General features: G+C 51.8%; 1 protein-coding gene across 1 annotated transcript in view; it reads left to right on the forward strand.

Annotated features, from left to right (window-relative positions):
- Positions 1-2,215: 2,215 nt before the first annotated feature.
- CEP164 (centrosomal protein 164) overlaps positions 2,216-17,019 on the forward strand; it is a 78,131-nt gene continuing 63,327 nt past the window's right edge. Inside the window, exons 1-3 of the mRNA XM_036258217.1 lie at positions 2,216-2,299; positions 11,150-11,199; positions 12,274-12,375. Coding sequence (XP_036114110.1) covers positions 12,294-12,375 — 82 coding nt within the window. The 5' untranslated portion in view covers positions 2,216-2,299; positions 11,150-11,199; positions 12,274-12,293. The remainder of the gene's footprint in view (positions 2,300-11,149; positions 11,200-12,273; positions 12,376-17,019) is intronic.

The raw sequence follows: 17,019 nt of genomic DNA on the forward strand, positions 1-17,019 counted from the left end.
CCGGGCTGACTGAGTTCTTAACCATAGGGACCAGGTCTACAAATGGGTTTTTGAATTCCTGTTTTGTGCAGGGTCTGTGATGTGAACTGGTGAGCCCTTTAAGCTCCTTCCCAGCCTGGTCTCTTTAGTTTCTCTGAGAGACTTTTTAGGAGAGTGGAAAGGAAGGGGGGACAATGATTTGTCATCTGCAGGCAGAATAAAGGAAGTATAGGCAGAACTGCCACAGATTTGAAGTTAAACACGAGGACTACATTCTGGGTATCTGGTTTGGGATCTACAGGAACAATAATCTGACCTCCTCATTCTGGAATCCACCCTGAGCGGTGCTGGGACTGGTTTCAGGAGCTAGTGGGAGCTCTCCCCAACGGGACGTATCAGGAGCTCCTCCAGGTGTCCCATCCTCCCCTTCAACTAGTAATGTAACAGCGGGAATTGTAACCCTTGCACCATTCTTTTGACACTGTTTCTGTAAATGCTTGTAGAAGAACCTCAGGAACGAGCTTCAGAAGATGCAGGCTCCGACCTCCAGCCAGTCAGCCAGTTCCGGAAGATTTGCTGACCTTCAACCCTAGAACAAGGGTGATGTAGAACTGGGATGATGAAGACCAGGATGACGCACACCAGACCATCACCTGGCCAGTTTCGAGATCCTTATGGGAATGGATTGTGCTGGCTGCACGTGGAGAAGTTTTCAACTCCCTCCCCTTGATTTCTTTGTTCTGCTTTGCCTCTTCCTCCCTGTGAAAACCTCTGCCTGCTCTGAGGTGTGGAGACGGGCTCTGCACAAGAGTCCCCCATCTTCTCGAGATGCTGGCACACGAATAAAACCTTTCCTTTTTCACCAGTATCTGTCTCACGAGTTTGGTTCTCATGGTGCAGGCAGCTGCCCCTTGGTTCCAATTACAGTAGCATCTCTCTTTTTTTCCTTTTTTAAAAGATGTTTTTATTGATTTTTTTTTAGAGAGATAGGAAGGGGGAGAGAGAGAGAAACATCCATGTGAGAAACATCAATCAGCTGCCTCCTGCACGCCCCCTACTGGGCATGGAGCCCACAGCCTGGCCATGTGCCCTGGAGGGGAATTGAACTGGGACCTCTCAGTCCATGGGACGGTGCTCAATCCACTGAGCCACACTGGCTGGGCATAGTAACATCTCCTAACCTTTCTGTTCCCCAGTTTTCTGATTGAATGGCCAGAGTTATCTTTGTCACTCTTATCCTCTTTAGGAGGTTGAGAACATATGAAAGAAAGGAAGATTTGTTCTCTGTGTAAGCAAAATTAAAGCTCTTTCAATGATATTAGTAGCAACCCTTCTGCCAAATAGGGTGTGGAGAGGGGCCACACAGCGCGTCACTCCTTCTGAGGACATTTTTCCATTTTTTGTTCAGATAGAGTGGGAGAAAGAGAGAGAGAGAGAACCATCCACATGAAAGGGACACATCGAGTGGCTGCCACCCGGACGACCAACCAGGGCCAGGGACAAACTGCAACCGAGGAACATGCCCTTAGCGGGAACCGAACCCGGGTCTCTCTGGACCACAGGCCGACGCTCTAACCGCTGAGCTAAACTGGCCAGGGCTCCTTTTCCTCTTAAATAGTCTCTTTGAAATAGTTAGGACAGATATTATGCCCAGTTTGCAGACATGCAAACTGAGCCCATGCTCTGGTGAAAAGATGGACAGTAGAAAAACTAGTCTCTTAACTTCTGGCCGGGTGCTCATTGATATAATCAGAGCACAAGGGAGCCATTTTTTGGGGTGGGAGGATGATGGTGGTGGTGTCTCCATGACCTTATAGTCACATTTCCTTTCTTTATTAAAGGCTCACGGGTTGATTATTGATCACTGTATTGTTCACCTATATTAATCACATTATTTAAAAATGATGAGCAATAAAATGCCTTCGTAAACTCATGTTACAATAAATACTGTGAGTGCTTCTTTCCAGCCCAGGAATACACCCCTCTCATAACTACTGAATCCAGCGCTCTCTTTAACCCCGGGGGCGCCGCATCAACGATCGTGGACTACATCTCCCAGTGTGCAACGGGGAACGTGCAGCCTCTTCCGTGAGCCGACGGGACGCCGAACCAATCCAGCGCCAGAGCCCTCCTCTGCGACCTATTGACTCCGGGCAGAGGCGGGACTCTCAGTGGCGACGTTAGTACCGTTTCCGGAAGTGGTTGCGGGCCGCTGCAGGGCAACACCCCGGCGTCCCTGGAAGCGGGAAACCGGGGTGGTGCTGGGGAGACGGCGCGGAGCCGGGAGCCCTCGCCCCGAGCCCCCCGGGGTGGGGGACAGGTGAGGACCCCTGGAGGGAGGGCTTGGGCGACGGGGAAGGCGGGGAGCGGGAGCGTCGGGCACTCGTGTGCCGGCGAGCGGGATGCGCGCGAGCGTGGGCGGGAAGGGCCGGCCGGGTGCGCACCTCCCCAAACCTCTGCGTGGCGAGGGGCGCGGCGGGGCGCCGGGCCGGCGGGAGCGTGCGGGGCGCCGGGCCCGCTTGCGCCGCGCTCCCGGAGGAGGGCCGGCCTTGGAACCTCGCTGAAGACCTCTTTTGGGGACCCCCCTGCCCCCCAGGTCCCACGTTGGGGCTAGCCAGACCCTTCCCGTCTTTTGGACAGCTGGGGAAGTTAGAGTTTGGGGTTTCCTTGAACTTTCCTTGCATTCATTAAAAAACAACAACTACCTTCTCCTCCTGTCCTCACTTGCCTTCCAAGATTCCCCTCTCCTGGCTTTTCCCTTTCAAACCCGCACCGAGGATACGTTTTTATTGATTTGAGAGAGAGAGAGAGAGAGACATCGAAAGAGAGAAACGTCCAACGGTTGGCTCCCCTGCACCTGCACCTGCACCTGCGCCAGGTGTGCGCCCTGACGGGAAGGAACCCTTCAGGGCGCGAGGACGCGCCAACCGCCAGAGCCACCCTCTGGGCTCTCGTGGTTCCTCCAACTCTGCCGTACTGCTCGCCTTTGCAGCCCTGTCCGTTCACCACGGCCAGCCCTGGGTGATTTCACCCAGAGGTTCAGTTACCATCTATTTAACGGTGACCCCCAAACCAGGGCTCCGGCCAGACCTCTTTCCTGGGCTCAGACCTGCTTACTGAATATCCCCACCTGCAGCTTCCCCAGCCTCCCTGGTCCCTCAGATCTGGTCCTGCTCTTGTAGTTCGTGCCCCAGTGAGGGACTTCAGCGTCCACTTAGCCAAGTCTGCACCGGGAATCCATCTAATATATGCAGCGAACGTTTGTTGGGTGTTTCCCACAGTCTAGGCAGAATGCTAGGTGGGGCTATTGATTGGGCAAGGTGTAGACATGGAAAGTAACCGTGCACAGGATACTGGCCTCAGCGCGCTGATTTCCACCTCTCTCTGGGTCTCTGCTGTCAACATCAAGTCCTGTTACTCTGCTCCTAATATCCGTAGCATCTGGCCCTTTTCCATGCTCACAGCCACGCATGTAGTTCATAATTTCTTGCCTGTGCTTTTAGGATAACTCAGGTGGTCCCTCTGCCTCTGTCCTTGTCCTCTGTTTTTTTTTTTTTTTTTTTAAAAGGCTGTCATAATATGTGAAGTCCTGCGATGACTCCGTGGTGCACAGGGCACGTCCTTGCCTTCATCGTCCCTGCACTCTGGTCATGTCCAAGTGGGCAGAGCTCAGGCTTTGGAGTCACATCGATGTGGGTGTGGGCATGTTTCCTGTGCCGTTTACTGGCCGTGAAACCTTGGACGGATTGTTTTTTTAAGCCTTGCTGAGACTCTGTTTCCTTATTTGAAAAATGGGGATAAGAATCTCTACTTAGCTGAGAGGGTGAGGTGAGATGATGTATATGAAGCATGCGTCCAGTTCTTGGAACACAGGGAGTGTTCAGTGAATGCAAGCTTTTGTTGTGATGAATTCTCTGCACCCAACATGCACCCCTTCTTGCCTCTCCCTCGTGTGTGCTGTTTCTTCTGCCATAAATTCTCTTGCTCCCTTATGCTGGTTGGCTCCTGCTACCCTTCCAGAGCCATTTCGGTGGACCTCCGCTCGGTGATGCTTCCCCTGATCTTCCCAAGTGAGGTCACTCGCCCTTATTTTTGTGTCCCATTGTATTTTGTTACTTCCCTTAATGCGCTTAATATATTATACAGTCGTGTGTTTGCATGTTTGGCTTCCCAGCTAGGCTGAGCTGGAGTTCAAACCCATGTGTAATCAGATTTGTAGCCCTAACAGTGAGCACAGAGCCTGACCCATGGTAGGTGTTCAGTAACTGGTTATTGACTGTCTGAGTGGCCTTAGTTTATATTTCTTATACTGGATTTATCCTCTGGACCAATGTAAAATAAGCCCTTCAAGAATGTGAATTGTGCCCTGGCCAGATTGGCTCAGCGGGTAGAGCAGTGGTTCTCAACCTTCCTGATGCCGTGGCCCTTTAATACAGTTCCTCCTGTTGTGGTGGCCCCCAACCATAAAATTATTTTCGTTGCTACTTCTTAACTAATTTTGCTACTGTTATGTCTTAGGCGACCTCTGTGAAAGGGTCGTTCGACCCTCAAAGGGGTCGTGACCCACAGGTTGAGAACCGCTGGGTTAGAGTGTCGGCCCATGGACTGGAGTGTCCCGGGTTCGGTTCCCGCTAAGGGCACGTACCTTGGTTGCAGTTTGTCCCCGGCCCTGGTTGGGGTTGTGTGGGTGGCAGCCACTCGATGTGTCTCTCTCATGTCGATGTTTCCCTCCCTCCCTCCCTCCCACTCTATATGAAGATAAATGCAAAAATGTCCTCAGGTGAGGATAAAAAGAAAAAAGAAAGAATGTGAATTGCGCCCGGCCGGTGAGGCTCAGTGGTTGAGCATCGACCCTGCACCAAGAGGTCGCTGTTTTGATTCCCAGTCAGGGCACTTGCCCAGGTCATGGGCCCAATCCCCAGTGCGGGGCATGCAGGAGGCGGCCAGTCAGTGTTCTTTCTCATGGATATTTCTATCTCTCCCTCTAAAAATCAATAAAGAAAAAAAATTAACAACAGAGGACATCATCGAGACTTCCGGTCAAGATGGTGGGTAGGTAAACGCGGTGTCCGTCCCCCCACAACTACATCAAAGTTACAACTAAACTACAGAACAACCATCATCAAAACCGCCTGACCCCGAACTGGATGAAGTCCTACAACTACGGAATTAAAGCAGCAGCCGCATCGGGACTGGTAGGAGGGTGGAGGTGGATGGGCTGGTCCCACACCCACGGGTGGTGGATAAAATCAGGAGGACACCTCGGCTGGGAAGGTCCTCCCTGAGGACTGATGGGTCCCCGTCCCACACCAGGTGCCCCGCTCAGGGTCCCAGTGCCAGGAAGAGAGTCCCCATCACTTCTGGCTGGAAAACCAGCGGGAACTGAGGCTCAGGGAGGCTGAGGCGGCTGGAGCCCCAGGCAGCTTCTTAAAGGGCCCGCACATGGACTTATCGGACTCTCTCCCTCTAAGCTTGGAGGGGAGGCAGCTCGAGGGGCGCCAGAGACACACAGGGAAGAACTGAGCTGTTTGGCACTGGAGCGAGGGCTGGAGAGGGAGCTTTCTCCGGGACAAACGTGCTGTCAGAGGCCTTTGTTCCTTTGGTGAGCCTTCCCTGGGGCGGCACATGCCCCCATATCTGGGACTCCAGCAACCTGGCTCACACTGGTAGTCCCGCCCTGCTGACTCCCTGAGGCCCGCCCCACCCAACTTTCAGGCCCACCCAAGCTGTTGCCACTTGCTTAACCATAGGATTGGCCTGTCTTGGATCCTGCTTCAGGTTTTCCTAAATTCTTTCAAACAAGCAGCATCGGGTCTCAGATAGCCCCATACCTCTCATTAAGTAATACACAGAAACAAACACAGGGAGGCAGCCAAAATGAGAAGACAAAGAAACAGGTTCCAAATGAAAGAACAAAACAAAACCCCAGGAAAAGAACTAAGTGAAATGGAGATAAGCAACCTAACAGATGCTGAGTTCAAAATACTGCTTATAAGGATGCTCAATGAACTCAGTGAGGGCCTCAAGAGCATAAAAAAGGACCAGTCAGAAATGATGGATGCACAGTTAGAAATGAAGGAGGCATTAACTGAAATAAAGAATAATTTACACAGCTTCAATAGTAGAATACGTAAATCCAAGAAGCAAACCATTGCTTTGGAATATAAGGAAGCAAAAAACACCCAATCAGAACAGCAAAAAGAAAAAAGAAGCCAAAAAAATGAGGATAGTGTAAGGAGCCTCTGGGACAACTTCAAGCGTGCCAACATTCGCATCTTGGGGGTGCCAGAAGGAGAAGAGAAAGAACAAGAAATCGAAAACCTGTTTGAAACAATAATGGCAGAAAACTTTCCTAACTTGGTTAAGGAAACAGACATACAAGTCCAGGAAGCACAGAGAGTCCCAAACAAGATGAACCCCAAGAGGCCCACACCAAGACACAGCATCATCAAAATGCAAAAGGTTCAAGACAAAGAGAGAATCTTAAAAGCAACAAGAGAAAAGCAGTTAGTTACCTACAAGGGAGTTCCCGTAAGGCTGTCAGCTGATTTCTCAAAAGAAACTTTGCAGGCCAGAAGGGAGTGGCAAGAAATATTCAGAGTGATGAAAAGCAAGAACCTCCAACCAAGATTACTCTATCCTGCAAAGCTGTCATTTAGAATCGATGGCCATATAAAGAGTTTCCCAGACAAGAAAAAGTTAAAGGAGTTCATCACCACCAAACCGTTATTAGATGAAATGATGAAGGGTCTTTTTGAAGAAAAAGATAAAATATATGAACAAACAAAATGGCAATGAATACATATCTATCGACAATGGCATCTACAAACAAAATAAACAGGCAAAACAGAAGCATTCTCATAGATATAGAGAACATTTTGTTGGTTGCCAGATGGGAGGGAGTTGGGGGAATGAAGGAAGGTGAAGGGATTAAGAAGTACAAATTCACTGCTAGACTGACAAACCTCAAAGAGAAGGGGTGTTAGGGGGTGGGAAGAAATAACCCAAAGAACTTATATGCATAACGAATGGACAGAGACAGGAGTGGGGAGGAGGGAGTCAATGGGGGAAAAATGAGGAACATCTGTAATACATTCAACAATAAAGATTTAAAAAAGCCCTAGCCAGTTTGGCTCAGCGGTCAGAGTGTCGGCCTGCGGTCCAGAGAGACACAGGTTTGGTTCCCGCTAAGGGCACGTACCTCGGTTGCAGTTTGTTCCTGGCCCTAGTTGGTCATGCGGGTGGCAGTCACTCGATGTGTCCCTTTCACGTCGATGTTTCTCTCTCTCTCTCTCTCTCTCTCTTTCCCTCCCACTGTATCTGAACAAAAAAAATGGAAAAATGTCCTCGAATGAGGATTGAAAAAAAAAAAAGAAAAAAAAAATTAACAACAAAAAAAGAATGCGAATTGTAATAACAACTGATGTTTATTGAGCTCTTACTATGTTCTAACTATTGTACATGTATTGAATCATACAACTCTCACATCCCTTTGAGATACTGTGATTGTCCCCATTGTACAGATGAGGAAACAGGCAACTTGCCCAACTGCTAAGTGGCAGAGCTGGGATTAAATCTAAGAATGTTCTAACACCTATGCTCATTGTCACCACAGAATCAACTCTGATGTCTTCTGCCTACTCCAGTAATTTTTCCCCCTGTAGTGAACTTTAAAATTGCTCAAGCAGGGAGGAAGAAATAAATGTGCAGGGAACCCTAACTGTGCATATGAGTGTGTATGCTTTGTTAGTGTTAGTGTTAGTGTTCAGATGTATAACAGGCTTTTGGCTGTGCTGGCAAATCCAACAGCGTTCTGGGAAGGTGCCCCAGATATCGAGGGGTTGGGGAACCGTGGCCTGTCATGTCATGAGTGGAAGGGGATACTGCTTGGAGTGGAGAAGCCTTGGGTGCTCTCTTGAGGTCCAGGGGGCAGAACAGGCAAATGGGAGGACGCTTCTTAGAAACTGATTTTTGAAAAGACCTTTTCTTTTCTTTTTGTTAATCCTCAATGCGAGGATATTTTTCTGTTGATTTTTAGAGAGAAGAAGGCAGGGAGTGAAGGGAGAGAAAGAAACATCGATGTGAGAGAGACATATTGATGGTTGCTTCCCGCAGGACCCTGACCAGGGCTGGGGATTGAACCTGCAACCCAGGTACGTGCCTTGACCTGGAATCTAACCCGAAAAACCTTCAGTCCTTTGGTCTGACGCTCTAACCACTGAGCAAACTGACCAGGGCGGGGAAGACCTTTTCGTAGTTAATAATTCTCTAACTATGGATTTGGCAAGAACATCAGTAAAACTACTAAATTTGTTTAACATGTATTGTGTACCAGGGACTATGCTAGGTACTTTATAGGAAGTATCTCAGTTCATCCTCAACCTTTGGATTAGATTATCATGATTGTTTCCGTTATACACACGAGGTTACTGAGGCTTTGAGAGGTGAAGGACCATGCCTAATTTGCCTAAGGTCATGCAGCTGGTACGTGAGAGAGCTGGGATTTGAATTCTGGTGTTTCTGGCCCCAAAGCTGGTACTTCGACCACGATGCTGTCTATCCTTTAAATCATGGAGAGGAAGAATTTGGCATGGGAGGGGTAATTAAACCAAAGCTCTTAACGGTTTTTGTTTGACTCTTGAGATGCCTTGGTTCCCTATTAGTGGTTTATAGCAGAGACAGAGCTCCCACAGTTTATTTATTTATTTTAATTTTAATTTTAATTTTTTTGTGGTGCGTGCCCCCAGCGGGAACCGAACCCGGGACTCTGGTCCACAGGCTGACACTCAACCGCTGAGCCAAACTGGCCAGGGCTCCTACAGTTTATATACCTTACTTTGGGCTTGGTCAGAAAATGCAGAGGAAGGAGGAGGCCTGACCCTCATAGGTTTGTGATTTAACAGGAGAGGGGAACACATTCCTGAGAAAAAGGTAGTAGTAGGAGTAGTACGCCTGTGAACACGTGAAAACTGTCCTTACTGCTGAGGCGGTTACGAGTCGATGGGAGGGGCTGAGGCTAGCCAGGAAGGGCGACCTGGAGGAGGTGTAGGAGCCTTTTTTATTTTTGCTAGATTCTGGGATTGGCGGGAGATGGATGAATGCAGTTGGATGACCCCTCCCCTGCAGTTATGGCTCCTAGAGGGTCTCAGGCCTGGTGGCAGGTAGATGTCATCAGATTTCACCTGATACGTTGGTAAGTGCTACATGGAGTACGGAGCCGATGGTTCTGATGGCGTGTCTAGGGTACTGCGATGGACTGATGTCCCTCACAACCTCAGGCTCGGAAGGGAATGTTAGGACATGTGCCATGTTTGCAATAGCAGATCTCAGACCTCTCGTCTTCTCTGTTACCACTCCAGCCCAGGTGATCATCGTCTTTCACCTCCACTAGTAGTTTCCTCCTCAATCTCTGCAGCCACTCTGATTTTCTCCCTCCCGCTCTGGCCTCCATTCCAGTCTGTATTCCCCGTGGCTGCCGGAGCGATCTGTTAAAAATGTGCATCTTTTAAAAAGCCCTTTCCTGGCTTTCTTATCGTAAAGGCCCACCTTTTGGCACGGCCTGGCTTCCAGCCACCTCCCCAGCATCGACCCGACCCTGCGTCCTCTTGCCGGGGGTTGTTTCCTGTTGCAGGGCCCTGCGCGGCCTGCGGCCTCAGTGGAGCACCTGCTCTGCTCCGTCTGGTGAATGCTTGTCCTGCAGGCCTCCGCGCAGGCTCGATCGGAATCAGGCCCACTTCCTCCAGAGCTCTTCCCTCGTTCACAGTCACACTGATCTGTGACTTGGTGGGTCCGTCACCTCCTGCCTGAGACTGAGTCCAGGGAGGAGCAGCTGAGTCCGCCTGCACCACTGTTGCACCTCTAGTGCCCAGCCGGAGACGAGCTCGCTCAGTAAGGGTTGTTCGAAGGAGTATGACGTCTGGTAGCTGTTCGATAAGTCAGGTTTCTCGTCCCACCACCGCCTCGTTCCTGCACTTCCTGCCCTCGAGGCCCTGTCCCTGCCCGCGTTTGCCTGAAGCCACGCAAGGGGAGAAGGAAGGTAGCATCTAGCCCACCCGAACTTTAATTTTTTCTGGCAAGTTGGTTGACATTTAAGTGGTCCATGAATTCAGATGTCCAGCTTCTTTCCGACCTTTAAGTAGTTAGACCCAGGTTTTCCGTAGTTAGCTGCCTGGGTGCTTTGCCACGAGGATAGCTTTCTAGAGATGGCTGTGTCTGGGGACGGGTGACATTTCTCAGATGCAAAATTTCTCAGATTCCCGGAGATCTTGGATACAGTGCCTTGTATGGACCACGCCTGCTGGTGTGCATAATGCCCACCCAGCCTGATGCTCAGGCCACTGGTGGTTCCTCCCTCCCCAGGGACCCTTCCCCTCCCCTCTCCTCCCCAACTCCGCCACCGGGCAGTGGCCACATGTTCTGCCCGCTCCCGTGCTTTTCCGCTCTGCTTTTCCAGCCAGCGGCCCTCACCTCTGCCTGTGGGCGCAGAGGCCGGAGCCTGCGTCTGCAGTTGTCTGCAGGGTGTCGGGCTCCTCTGCAGGGGCCACATTCCCACCTGGGCTGGTGCACTGCAGAGAAGGGTGCTTCTCCCTTTGGCCTGTCTTCCCGAGGCGCTGCTCAGCCTCCTGCTGGCCGGGTCAGGTGGGACTGAGGGGCAGGGCCTGCTCCCTGGTGAGTCCTAAAGCCACAACCTCTCTGGCGCAGGTCTCTCAGCTGTCAGGCTGCAGGGAGGGCCTCGGTGATGGTCCCTCCCAGGCCCCAGGCCGCTGATCAGGGCTCCTCTCTCGGGTCTTGGGCAGATTCAGAATGAGCAGATCCGGTTATTTCCTGAGCCCTCATTGCAGGCTGCATCCCGACCTTTTGTTTTGGTTGTTAATCCTCACCATTGATTTTTACAGGGAGTGGAAGGGAGGGGTGGGGGAAGAGGGGGGAGAGGGAGAGAAGGAGAGAGGGAGAAAGAGAAAGAAACATCGATGTGAGAGACACATCGAATGGTTGCCTCCCGCATGACCTGACCGGGGCTGGGGATCGAACCTGCAACCCAGGTACGTGCCCTTGACCGTGAGTCGAACCCACGGCCCATCAGTGTGAGGGCTGACGCTCTAACCACCGGGCCACACTGGCCAGGGCCACATCCCAACCTTTTGATGACATGTTCTTTCTGCTTTCACAGGGCTGCGTCATGTTCACGCTCCAGGTGGGACGGTGACAGCTTCTGAAGAGGTCAGCACCTGCTCCTCCAGACTGCTTTTGGTCACGTGGTGTGGCTGACGCCTCCTCAGTTGGGGGACACCCTCAGAATCGCGGCCACAGCAACCGCTTTACAGGCTTTTGTCTCTGCGTCCTTGGGGGTCAGCGTAGGAGCTGCCGTCGGGAGAGCTGGTGTGCCTGGGGTCCTCAGGTGTGACAGGCGGGGGGATGGGAAAGGAGGGACAGTCCGGAACTGTGCTGGCTTGTCCCCGACGCTGGACTCTTTCCCGCGTGTCCTCGTCCTGTGGACATCAGGGTCCTCGCCTCTGGCCCTTCTCTGTTCCCACCCTTCTGCCTAGTTCAGGCCCTCCTGACCCTCACCTGGTGACGGCGTCAGTGGTTTCCTGAGGAGCCTCTCATGTCTCTCACCAGCCATGCCTCTCCCCGGAGTCTCCTGGAAAGGGGCCACTCTGCGTCACTTCTTTCACCAGGGCCCTCAGCGACCCCCTTTGTGCTGCTCTTGAGCATGGCCCGCCTGCTTCCCACCCCACCCCTGCCCGGCGTCCCGGTGTCCGGCCTTCCAGGGCGGTGCTCCCTCTGCCTAGAGCAGCCCTCTGGTCAGCCTCGCAGGGTGTGCCCCTCTGCCCAGCGCCCTGAGGTCGTGGACTCGGCTCCACGGGAGCAGCTCCCGGGGGCGCTGTCGAGTGCGGGGGGCAAGCAGACAGGCAGGCGTGCGAGTGACCGTGTGGCCACGCGAGCACTGCTGGCGTGTGGCGGCGGGGTGCTCTGGGTTACTCTGGTCGCTGGGGCTTGTCAGCAGGGGCCTGTACTGTTTGTTCTGTCTCTCATGGAGGGATAGGAGGCCAGCCTCTTGAGAGGTGGGTTTTCAGATCTTCTGTGGCCCCCGCAAGCCGTTGGGAGATGTGTCTCAGGGAACTTTCCTGGGCGCAGAGCCTGGAAGGCCTGCGTTCTCCCTGCATCTGGAAAGTTCCAGCGAGGTCTGTTTGCAGGGTCTGGTCTGGTTCAGGTGCTTTCTGCTGCAGTCGGACACGCTCTTGCTAAGCCGGGTCACTGATGTGCTCTCTGGGTGGGGCCTCTGGGATCTAGGTGTTTGAGCGCAGACCATCATGGCCGGAAGACCCATCCGCATAGGAGACCAGCTGGTTCTGGAGGAAGATTATGATGAGACCTACGTCCCCAGTGAGGAAGGTAGGAAGCCTGGGGTGTATTGTAATCTTTTTTCCAGGGCAGGAGTTACCTCCGATTTATCTTTGTTCTTCTGATGCAGAGACGGTCTGTGCACAAGGCTGCTTAGTGTCCTTGGGTTTGATCAGGGCTGGCAAACTATAGCCCAGGGACCTAATCTGGCCTGTTGCTTGTTTTTGTAAATAAAGTTTTATTTACAGAACAGCCGTGCTTATTTGTTCCTGTATAATCTGTGCTGCCTTCACACTGCTGGAGCAGGACCCACAAGCCTAAAATAGTGACCGTTTGACCCTTTGCAGAAAAGGTGCTGACCGTGGATCAGGCCAGCGACTAATTGTAAACGAAAATACAGTAGGGAGTGTTATGAAATACAGTGTGTGCCGAGGTCAGGGGAACCCGGTTTTTTAAGAACAAACTAAAGCACTGTTTTTTAAAATTTTATTTTAAACAACAACATTATTAATAGTAATAACAAAATTTATTCAATATTACTGTGCCATTCTCTGTAGTAAGAACTCTGCATGTATTTCCTCATAGTAAGTCGTGAGTCAGGTGCCTTTATTATCCCCGTTTTACAGATGAGGAAGCCAAGGCCCTTCTCTGCAGTCACACGGTTCTAAGCGGTACAGCTAGAACCCACACTTTAAGGGCCTGCACTTGAAGCACTGTGCCATTTTCGGGGGGAGGGGATTGACAATTCCTTTGAAATTGTTACGAGTTATGGACACAAAACTTCTTACAATTCAGATGGTTTGAGGGCCTGCTGGGGGAGGGGAAGAACTCATTCACCCTCAGGAGTCCATGGATCCCACATTAAGTCCTGGGCTTTGCTTATAGTATAAGATTTTTGTTTGTTTTCCACGTAGAATTTCTTTTTTTAATTTTTAAAATCCTCACCCGAGGATATTTCTTTTCCATTGATCTTCAGATAAAGTGGGAAGGAGGGAGAGAGAGGGAGAAAGAGAGAGAGAGAGAAACATTGATGTGAGAGAGAGACGTTGACTGGTTGCCTCCCACCCGACCCGACTAGGGTTGGGACGAACTACAACCAAGGTACGTGCCCTTGACCGGAATTGAACCTGCAACTCCTTGGTCTGAGGGCAGATGCTCCAACCTCCGAGCCAAACCGGCCAGGGCTGCCAGATAGAAATATAATTTTCACGCTAAATGTAGCAGTCCATTTACACGTGGCCTGTGAATTTTGTATCAGAGCTGGAAAAGCCTTCCCTGCTCCAAGGATAAATAGTTACGTTTTCCCCTAGGTCTGTCCCTGCACTGTTCGTGGGATAGCTCATCTCTTCCCCACTGGGTGCTGCCTACTTTCTCTTCTCTTCCATTGGACGACCCACAGTCAGCACTGCACTCTTTTTTGTTTTTAATCCTCATCTGAGAACATTTTTCGATATTTTGTTCAGATAGAGTGGGAGGGAGGGAGGGACGGAGGGAGGGAGGGAGGGAGAGAGAGAGAGAGAAACATCGACGTGAAAGGGACACATCGAGTGGCTGCCACCCACACGCCCCAACCAGGGCCGGGGACAAACTGCAACCGAGGTACGTGCCCTTAGCGGGAACCGAACCCGGGTCTCTCCAGACCGCAGGCCGACGCTCTAACCCCTGAGCCAAACCGGCCAGGGCAGCACTGCACACCTGATTACTGGGGCCAAATAATCATCTCTGTCTAGCAGGGCTGAAATGCCCCCCTTGCTTTTTCCTTCAAAGTTGTCTTGTTTATCTTGTTTGTTTGTCCCCCACGATCTTCAGGATCACCGTGTCTAGTTCTGGGGAGGGCGCGGTGTGCAGCACCGCTGCTGTCTCGGGGAAAAGTGTTTGTTTTGTGACTGAGCCCGGAGAGGGGTGACACCTTCCCATCTGAGAACATTGCATGCCTTTCCATTTGTGCCTTTTCTGTTTCTCAGGAGCGACTTAAATTATTCTTCATGGAGGTTTTATGCATTTCTTGCTCATTTTATTTCTGAAAAATTTCATCTTAAAAACTTTTGAATTACAGCTTACACTCGTTATGATTGTGTGTCAGGTTCAGGTGCACAGCACAGTGGTTAAGAAAGCGTAGGTTGCACGGAGTGGACCCCTGCACGCCATGCCCCGCCTGGCCCCATGCAGTGAGCACGGCCTTGCTGACTCAGTCCTTGTGCCGTAGCCTGCATCTCGGTGCCTCTTCTGTCATTACCACCTGGTACTGCTGAGTTCCTTGTGAGTTCTGATGTTTGTCTAAGTCCTTTTCTTCGGTTAATCTTCACCTGAGGATATTTTTTCCATTGATTTTTAGAGAGAGTGGAAAGGAGGAGGGGAGAGGGAGAGAGATGTGAGAGAGACACATCAATTGGATGCCTCCCATATGCACCCCGACTGGGGTCAGGGATCGAACCTGCAACCCAGGTAGGTGCTCTTGACCAGGAATTGAACCCGTGACCCTTTGGTGCACAGGCCGGCACTCCAACCACTGAACCACACTGGCTAAGGCGCTAACGTTCTTAATATAGACTCGCTTCTGCTCAGTCCAAGGTTGGACGTCCTAAGCGCAGCCCGCACTCGCCCTCCCCGGACTGTCAGCAGCTTGCTAACCACCTCCCTGCTCGGGCTCAGCCTGTCCGTCTGCTCTGCTGAGCGCGGGTGTCCGCAGTGCGAAGCGGGTCACGTCGGGGCCTGACCACTCAGATCGCAGTGGGCTGTGCAGGCCCCGCGGGCCGCGGCCCCCACCTGGCAGGCTCGCCTGGTGCCTCTGTCCTTGCTTGTGCACCAGTCACAGGGCCCCTCCGACGGTGCCCAGGGGACCAGGCTGCTGCCGCCACGGGCCTGCCCCTCGCCGGGGCTCGTGCCTAGTGCTCCGCACGGCTCCTCCCCCGCTCATTCAGCTCTTAAAGTGAAAACAATGTTTTTAATTTTTAAATTAGATTTTAGAGAGAGAGGAAAGGAGAGATAGAAACATCGATGAGAGAGAACATTGATTGGCCGCCTCCTGCATGCCCCCCACTGGGGATTGTGCCCTGACCCGGAATCGAACCGGCGACCATTTGGTGTATGGGTCGACACTCAACCAGTGAGCCACAGCGGCTGGACTAAAAAAAACTTCTTTGAATTACAGTTTACATTCATTATTATTCTGTATTAGTTTCAGGTGCACAACAAAGTGGTGAGAAAATCATATGTTGTACAGAGGGGTCCCCCTGCTGCTCCAAGTACCCACCGGCCCCGTGCCCAGTTAGCACAGTCTTACTGACAGCTCTCGTGTCACCGTCCTGAAACGTTGTCCTTGACCCTTTCTGAAAAGTGCCCCTCCGCCTCGATGTTCTCGGTCTCATACGCATTCACTTCCTCGTCACGTTTATCAGAAGCTTTGCTTCTCTGTACACTTATCTGTTCACTTCATCACCGGCTGTTTCTTCCCTGGAATGGAAGCTGCATATGGGCAGAAACCGCTTCTCCTTCCTGGAACGTGGTGACCGGTGCATAGGAGGCCCTCAGCCCTGTGACCCTGTTCGTGGAGAATCGCGCGATTGCTCCCCCCAGCGCCTGTGAGAGCTGGGCTCTCGGGCTTCTCGAGAAAAAGACTGTTCTGAGACTTGCTCAGGAGAATGAGTATCTTTATTTGCGTAGTTACATCTTGGTTTCTTCTTTTTTTAAAAATATGTTCTTACTGATGTTTTTAGAGGGGGAGGAAGGGGGAGAGAGAGAGAAATATCAGTGTGAGGGAGAAACATCGACCAGCCGTCCCCTGCACGTCCCCTGCATGTGCCCCAGTCGAGAATCAAACGGGGACCTCTCAGGCCGTGGGATGACACTCGGTGCCCTGAGCACACTGGCCGGGCACATCTCTCTGTTTCTGAAGTCCCCGTGTCCTTAGCCCAGTCCCGGAGAAGGGGCAGCGGGGTTTGGCAGAGCTCGAAGCAGAGCCAGAGTCGTTTCCACTCCGTGGCAGGCTTGAGTCCCGCACAGCGTCAGGCTGATCAGCCCGCTGGTCCACTGTGCGGAGTCCACACGCTGTGAGCCGGTGGACGCCTGCGGGAGTGAGAACCTGCAAGCCAGGAGCCAGGTGTGGGCAGCCAGAGAGCAAGGAGGGCAAGAGGGCCCAGAGAGAGCTCCCTGAGCTCAGACGTCTCAGTATGTCATGCCCTTGCAGTGGCCATGCCTGTTCTGGCCAGTTACCTGTTCCCAGGTGTGATTGACAGGCAAGCACCTTCCCGCGTCACCTAGACCTTACTGGGCATGTGTCTGCTGTCTAGGCCCCGCTCCCATTAATCTGCAGGGAGCAGACTTGGAGAATGTTGAACTGCAGCTTTCTGGCAAAGCTGTATAAATGGCATGCCTATATGACCTAGTCTTCCCTTTGCTCCTTTCCTGTTAATTAATAACCAGGTTATTACAGGGGTAGCAATCCCCCCTTGAGAAAAAGGAAACATCTTATAAAGGAGAAATGGATGAGGGTCCCCATCTTATAACTGCTTCTTGCTGTCAAGGGGTGTAGACCTGCCTATTCCATGGCTTAGGGCAGCAGTTCTCAACCTGGGGGTTGCGACCCCTTTGGGGGTCGAACGATCCTTTCACAGGAGTCGCCTAAGACATAACAGTAGCAAAATTACAGTTATGAAGTAGCAACGAAAATAATGTTATGGTTGGGGGTCACCACAA

This window comes from Molossus molossus, unplaced genomic scaffold (assembly GCF_014108415.1).
Source record: "Molossus molossus isolate mMolMol1 unplaced genomic scaffold, mMolMol1.p scaffold_m16_p_13, whole genome shotgun sequence".
Classification (NCBI taxonomy): domain Eukaryota; kingdom Metazoa; phylum Chordata; class Mammalia; order Chiroptera; family Molossidae; genus Molossus; species Molossus molossus.